General features: G+C 40.7%; 1 protein-coding gene across 1 annotated transcript; it reads left to right on the top strand.

Annotated features, from left to right (window-relative positions):
• The first annotated feature begins 1,470 nt into the window (after window positions 1-1,470).
• Window positions 1,471-7,341, top strand: LOC140164972 (selenocysteine-specific elongation factor-like). Its single transcript, XM_072188378.1, has 2 exons — window positions 1,471-1,633; window positions 4,063-7,341. The coding sequence occupies exon 2, from the start codon at window positions 4,145-4,147 to the stop codon at window positions 5,921-5,923; it is 1,779 nt and encodes a 592-aa protein (XP_072044479.1). The 5' UTR covers window positions 1,471-1,633; window positions 4,063-4,144; the 3' UTR covers window positions 5,924-7,341.
• Window positions 7,342-7,641: the final 300 nt, after the last annotated feature.

Below are 7,641 nucleotides of genomic sequence, written 5' to 3'. Positions count from 1 at the left end.
ATCCCCCTGGCCAAATAGGAGGGAATTTACCCCCCCCCCCACCCAGGGATCTACCCCTATGCCAATAGATCTACTTTGATGAGAAAATGTAGGCCTATAGGTGTGTGCTTGGAGGTGGGGTGGTCATGTGGTGAGGAGTGAGAGGTGTGTGTAGCATGTGGCAGCTATGTGGCAGTGGCGTAGATTTCTTTTTTGACATTGGGGGATGGGGTAGGAAAAAGAAAATATTTCTTGAACTGGGTATAGTGAATCCAGCACATTTTGGCTGTTGACTATGTTTATAACTACAAAGCGCGCAATTTTTTGGCCCAATTGAAGCTAAAATGGTGACATATGGTGCAAAATGGGAACAATTTTGTTAAAGTCAAGTAAGACCGTGGTATGATTGATATTGACTATTAAATTTCACATGACCCCCCCTATCAGGAAAAATTTAATCACATAACCCCCTGTTTGTCAAAGTAAAAATCACATATCCCCCTACATTTTTCCCGGCCCCTCCCACATTAATAATGAGCGGTCCCTAACATCATTTAAAACATTTTTATTGTATTTTTTTTATACGCTTTGTTCGTTTCATAACCTTGGAAATGTTATAATGTATTAGGGGTGGTGCAATAATTATGTGCACCCCGGGGTGGTGAATTATAGGGGGGCAAAGATTTTTTGGCAGGCCAAATGGGTGGGGGGTAAGCATTTTTGGCAGGTCGAAAGGGGGGGAGTCAAGCGATTTTTGGCAGATCGAAAGGGGGGGGGAAGCAATTTTTGGCACAGATATTTTGGGTACCGCGTAGGCCTACCGTTTCTATATTACGCCCTAAAAAGGTGTAGGAAACCGTTAGGAACATGTTCAATATGCATAATTTTCTGATAGCTGCGCTCGCACTACCGTACGGTAGGCCCTATATAGGATATATATGATAAGACGTTTAAGAGCTTTTAAGGTTCAAGTTAAATTCAGGTTCCCAAAAATCTTGCATGTGTGGGGCTGTGCAATAATTATGAGCCCCGGGGAATTTCCGACGTGCCAAAAATCTTTGCCCCCCCTTACACTTGATTGGGGAACCCGAAATTGTCTGATCACAGTGAGCAGGAAATTTCGCATATTTGAACTTGCTTGTGAATTGCCACCCCCTTTCGACCTGCCAAAAAATCTTTGCCCCCCCCCCCTATAATTCACCACCCCGGGGTAGCCTACACATAGGCCCTAATTATTGCACCACCCCGGGGGCAAAGATTTTTTGGCACATCAAAAGGCCGGCAAAGGTTTTTTGGCACGGTCAAAGGGGGGGGGGCAAATCGATTTTTGGCAGACCAATTTGAGAATTCACCACCCCGGGGGTAGGGCCTACACATAATTATTGCACCACTCCTTACACGTTATGACCAAAACCCAATACGCATCATGATATGGTTTGCCCATCCCTAATACTTGTGTGCAGTGAGCCCTGATACTAGGAGAATCCCGAATCTCAGCCAATGCCCGCTGATCCATCGCACACTGGTTCACACACGCCCATATCGCTACGTGTAAGTGATAAGATTTATCTATCTGTATTATTTCCATTGCATCGGTTGATCCGCTGGAAAGCAGCTTGCGTCATACATGTGTAGCTTTGCAAATTGAAGCTGGGTAAGTTGTAATTAGGATCAAGTAAATACAGTGAATAGCATGATCATGATGATAGTGATGCATATATACCCTGTGTGGGTAAGTCATACTTCAGTATGACTTAAGTGATGCACTAAATTTAACTAGTTCACCACGTAAACTTGTATGGGTCAAAATTCGGACCGCTCGTGGACAGATAGTATCAGTTTGTGAATGAGGACATCGTATAGAGGCCGTCAGCCTTTCGCCATCTTGTGGGTACAAAAGATACGCGTGTTCATGCGCCAGACACTGCGCGCAGGGCGCAGCTTGCCACGCAGCTGTTTTAATGCATCGACGCAGTGATTTTGCTGTTCACGCATGGAGATCGAACGACCATCGCAGCGTGTACCCACAAGATGGCGGCATATGACGTCACGCTGACGGCCTCTATAAGTTCCTTGTACTAGCACTAAACCCAGTCCCAGTGAACACGTACAGAACACGATCATGTCAGAAATTAATATTTTGTTCTGGGTCTGATTATTCGGACTAGTGAACTGACACGAACACTCAATGTAAAAAATGTAAGCATACATTTATTACATCATGATCATCACAACACAATTGACAATACATGTACTTATGTATACCGGACACAAGCGGCTACGGACGCCAGGTAATCTCGGTATTTTCTTGCCAACCTAACCCTTGCATGCCCTATAAACCACCCAATTAGATGTTGATTGAGAGGATAGTGGTCAACGGATTACTGCTGACTGTGTATTAAACAACAATTTAATACTGGCGTCCCGTAGCCGCTTCTGTCCGGACTGGCTCAAAATTTGGTGAGGGAGGCCCTTATAAATTATTATTTGTTAATTTGTTAATTTGTTACAAATTTACTATTTATTTCTGTGTAAAATTGCAATTGCAACAGCTGTGTAAACGCATCATAAAAACGGAGAGGTCCCATGAAATATTTTTTTAATTTTATTTAGATCTCCAAAACTTAAGCCCTACCCATGTCTTTTCATCACAACAATTTTAAAAACAAAGTAAGTGGGAAAATAACAAAATTATTTGAAAATCTCCAAAAATTGATGAGGGCAGGGATAATAGACATGTTATTTATTTTATTTGACCTTATAATGCTTTATTCTTAAAGTCTTAACCTTTATACCTATAACAGCCCTGTCATTTGTGGTGCCCAATTGGGCTAAAATATACTGGTTGGGCATTTTCGTGAAATAGCCGTGTTTCATCAATATTAATTTATTAGGTGGGGAAACTGGTTATAGACATATTTATTTTGTGGTTAGAAAGCAGGGGTGATGATGTTGACCATACACAAGTTCTTGCAAATTGTGCTGCTCTCCGAAAATAAACATGAAATGAAGAAGTGGACAAAATAACTTTCGGACTGAGATGTTGGAGATTTGAAACCTTTATTCAAAGATGTTCAAGTGAAGTTGCTAATTTGCTATCTTCTTTTTTGCCTTCAAAAATCAATAAATTATTTGCTCCATAAATTCATATATTTTTTATAAATTTGATTTTATGAGGACTGCGCTTAAAAAGAATTTGGCATTTTACTAAATTGACTGCAAGTTTATGCTCATTTTGTGAGAGCAGATCCCAATTACTATACTGATGCGAGTATAGTCCCACCTTTATAGAGTAAAGTCCCACCCCATTTTTTAAATTCCAGAAATAGTTAAACATTTTCTTTTTCTTTTTTTTTCAGATTTGGATTGTCCCTGGACCCAGACCCAAATGCTAGTCATTCTCATGGTTGACTAAAAAAAGAAACAAAATATTTTTTGTCTAAATGCAAAGCTATAGTGTGTGTTCATGTTAGTGTTAGACTATGCTCACACTTTGTATATTGGCACCTGCAAGGGAGTAACAGATTTTTCTGCCTTGGCACTTGACATCCAGACTTAAGGACCTTGCCAATTATTTGATGTAGAGGTACATGTACATGGCATGAACACAAATTATAACTTATGCATATATTTTTTCCGAGTCAACTGTGCATGATCATAGCATTTAGCTCTACATGTAGGTGCAATGACACTCCAGATCCAAAAAAAAAACCCCAAAATATTATAAATAAATAAATAAACAAAAAAATTCCAGTATAGTTCCACCCCACCCCAATTTTGGTAATTTTTCACCTAAAAAGGGGTGGGACTATAGTATACTCGAGTCAGTACGATTTGCTGGGCTTAAAAAAATGTTAATTTCCCGGGAAGCAAGCTAACTTTCCCACAATTTATAGCATGTGCTTTTATTTACAAAAAGACACAATTTCCTCCAAATACCAGAATTTCCCTCCGAACACAAACATCTCCTGGGAAGAAGCTTCCCAAATTCCCCACTTTTTCAAGCCATGGCGATTTGTTTATAACTAACACTTTAATATTCTTCCTCAATTAACTTATAATCATATTCTTACTTTTTTCCAGGGTTGCCGGTGTATCTTGATCTACATGTAAGTGTATTGGAAATCTGTCTATTGAAGAAATTGTAGCAGACTTGGAAAATACAATGGCATCCGACTCAACAGCAGCAGCGAAAAATTTGCTGAATTTTAACATTGGTGTTCTTGGTCATGTTGACAGTGGGAAAACGTCATTAGCTAAAGCGCTTAGCACAATAGCGTCAACGGCTGCCTTTGACAAGAATCCACAGAGTAAAGAAAGAGGGATCACTCTTGACTTAGGCTTCTCTTCTTTTATCGTTGATTTACCAGAACATCTCAAGGGTACCAGTTACGAGAGGTTACAGTTTACGCTTGTTGATTGCCCCGGACATGCCTCTCTCATCAGGACGATTATCGGAGGTGCACAGATCATCGATTTGATGATGCTTGTCATCGATGTAACCAAGGGTATGCAGACCCAATCGGCGGAGTGCCTCGTTATCGGAGAGATAGCTTGTAAGAAAATGGTGGTCGTGTTGAACAAAGTAGATCTGCTTCCTGCTGCAAAGAAAGCGGCTACCATCGAGAAGATGAAGAAACGGATGCTAAAGACGTTAGAGAATACACGCTTTGCAAATTGTCCGATTCTAGCTGTGGCAGCGAAACCAGGAGGACCTGAAGCTGCGGAAAGTATGCAAGCTGAAGGTGTGGCAGATTTGATTGACGAGTTGAAAAAGCAATCCTATCTTCCGGAAAGAGACCCAACAGGTCCCTTTCTCTTTTCAGTTGACCACTGCTTCTCAATTCGAGGCCAAGGTACGGTAATGACCGGCACGATCCTAAGTGGGAAAGTAGCTATCAACGACACAGTTGAAATTCCTGCTTTGAAAATGAATCGTAAAGTGAAGTCGATGCAGATGTTTAGACAGCCTGTCACCCAGGCCATTCAGGGAGACAGAGTAGGGGTCTGTGTCACACAGTTTGATCCGAAGCAGTTAGAACGAGGTCTGGTGTGTACGCCTGGCACATTACCAACATTGTTTGCTGGAATTGCATTGGTGAAGAAGATACCATACTTTAAAGGGACATGCTCAACAAAAGCGAAGTTCCATGTGACAATGGGCCACGACACAGTCATGGCTAAAGTGCTATTCTTTGGTGCTTCTTCTGAAGCATCCTCATCACCAAACGACGCCGATGGAGAGGGGTCAAAGTTTAATCTGGATCAAGAGTACCTCTATCAGGATGAATTGATGTCCCCACCAATTGCAGGGAAAGAAAACACTGCTTCGAATAACCAATCAGGTGCCAGCTCAACTCAAGCAACAACCAATCAACAATGGGCTCTCATTGAGTTTGAGAAACCAGTGACTTGTCAAAGAAACTGTCTGGTGATTGGCTCAAAGCTAGACACTGATATCCATTCCAATACATGCAGGTTAGCTTTCCATGGCGAATTACTATATGCTGTTACAGACAAAACATACAATGAAACTTTGCTGCCAAACTTGAAAATCTTCAAGACAAAGTCAAGAGAAGGTGTTGTAGAGAGGGCAACTGACAACAACTCCGTAATTGGAAGATCTTTGTTCAAGAAGGAGACAAACATCCAGACTTTCGTCGGACTGAAAGTCAGCCTTTCTTCCGGTGAAGAGGGAGTCATTGAGGGTGGGTTTGGCCAAAGTGGAAAGTTTAAAATCAGGATACCATCCGGTTTGAAGGAAGAGACATTCAAACAGTTATCGGAGAAAGGAAAGAAAGGGAAAAAGGCTGCGGCGTCAGCATCTGGGGAGGTTGAGGGTGCTTCTACTGATGCACCAAGTGGCAGTCGTCAGTCAATTAAGATCTTCCTTGATTTCAAGCGCTACATTTTTGATTCCAAGAAACAGATGATACAGACATGAAAGATGACTAATAGCCAAAGATATTAGACTCAAAGAGTACTAACTCAGAAAAATAGTGTACATCCGGCATTTATCCACAAAGTCCAAAATCGAATGGTGCTTTGCGTCTTGAATGCAATCAAGCCTGCACATTGAATCTAAATTTAAGCAGGCCCATGACAAAATAATCCAGAGTATACTATTTTGTCCTCCATGCACGATGCACAATATTGAGAAGTTGGTACTCTTTGGGTATAATGCTCAGTTGAATCTAGATATGAAGAGCTTGTTTCCAAACCATGTTAACTCCACAATCAAATGTTTCTCATTTACTTGTGTGGTACAATCACAATTACTTTCACAAGTTTAACAATGAGTTGTGCCATCAACAAGCCATTATTTACCACAACAATGCTGCATGCAAACTATTGTTCTCATTTGGAACCAAAGGCCTCACACAGTATTGCTACTGTGCATCCATTCACTGTTTGCTTTGTTGCATCCAACTGATATTACTATACCTATAGCATCACAACCCATTGCAATATCGCACAGGTAAATCAGAAACATGTGTTTGTGGACTTAACATGGTTTGGAAACAAGTTCTTCAAATACATACATTTAGGAACATTTATGTGTGAGGTCATTGTTACTGATTTAAGGAACAAACCAACCCATTGTTGAAGCCCTATAAATTTGGTATACATGTACATGTATAGTTACATTACATTGCTGACCCCTTCCCCTGTCAATTGGGCTAATCCATTTAAAATCCACACTCCCCCTGTTATTGTGTGGAAGATTTTGGAAATATGTTCTACAGGGGAGTATGCATTTCAAATGGAATTGGCACATCAGGCAGTTTCATTTGAATTTCATACACCCTATGAGGGAGGGTGAGTTTCAAATGGAGTTGTCTATATGTGTTCATTCCTTTGAAATCCATACACCCCCTGTGGAAGATATTTCTATAATCTTCCACAGGGGGAGTGTGGATTTTGAATGGAATAGCCCATATTTGTAACAAATCCAGAAGTGGATTAAAATAATATTCATGTTTAAATTATAACATGTCTCATCTCAAGTTGAGAGTAATGTTTAATTTGATTTTGCAGTGGCAGATTCGAATCGGTGCATTTACAAGGTTGCATCACCAGTGTACGGACAAACTGCCCTTCTAGGCGTGTGTATAGTACGCCTACAGGATTAGGTTAGCTTGCATGATTTGAATTTGTGCTGAAAAACCCAAGATGGTGTCATCTTCAACTTGAGATGACACAGACTATAGCATAGGACTAAGGGAAACATAAATGACATTTGTAACAACTCCCTCCTAAGGAAAATACAATCAGGGGGGGGGGGCACTCACATGTTAAGGTGGTACAGGTACATGTATGTGCGGCAGTCAAGGGTCCCTTTTTCAGGCTCTCCGGCAGTTCTTTAAGGGGGTACTACACCCCTGCCCAATTTTGTGCCTATTTTTGCATTTTTCTCAAAAATTATAGAGCATTGATGACAAGTAAGATATGTATATTATAGGGGCAAGGACTACAGTTACTGCACTGGAAATTTTATTTCAGCACAGACAACAGTTGTGGAGTTACAGTAAAAAATTAGGGAAAACCAATATTTGATCAATAAATCAATAACTACTTGCCTTGAGTTGCTGAATTTTCAGTGCAGTAGTTGTAGTCCTTGCCCCTATAATATACATATCTTAATGGTCACCAATGCGCTAT

The sequence above is a fragment of the Amphiura filiformis genome, chromosome 11 (genome assembly GCF_039555335.1).
Source record: "Amphiura filiformis chromosome 11, Afil_fr2py, whole genome shotgun sequence".
NCBI lineage: Eukaryota > Metazoa > Echinodermata > Ophiuroidea > Amphilepidida > Amphiuridae > Amphiura > Amphiura filiformis.
The sequence above is the reverse complement of the archived record's forward strand: the minus strand, read 5'-3'. Positions and strand labels throughout refer to the sequence as shown.

Bases quoted from the DNA above. Each gene is read 5' to 3' on its own strand.
- LOC140164972 (XM_072188378.1), top strand. From the start codon at position 4,145: ATGGCATCCGACTCAACAGCAGCAGCGAAAAATTTGCTGAATTTTAAC.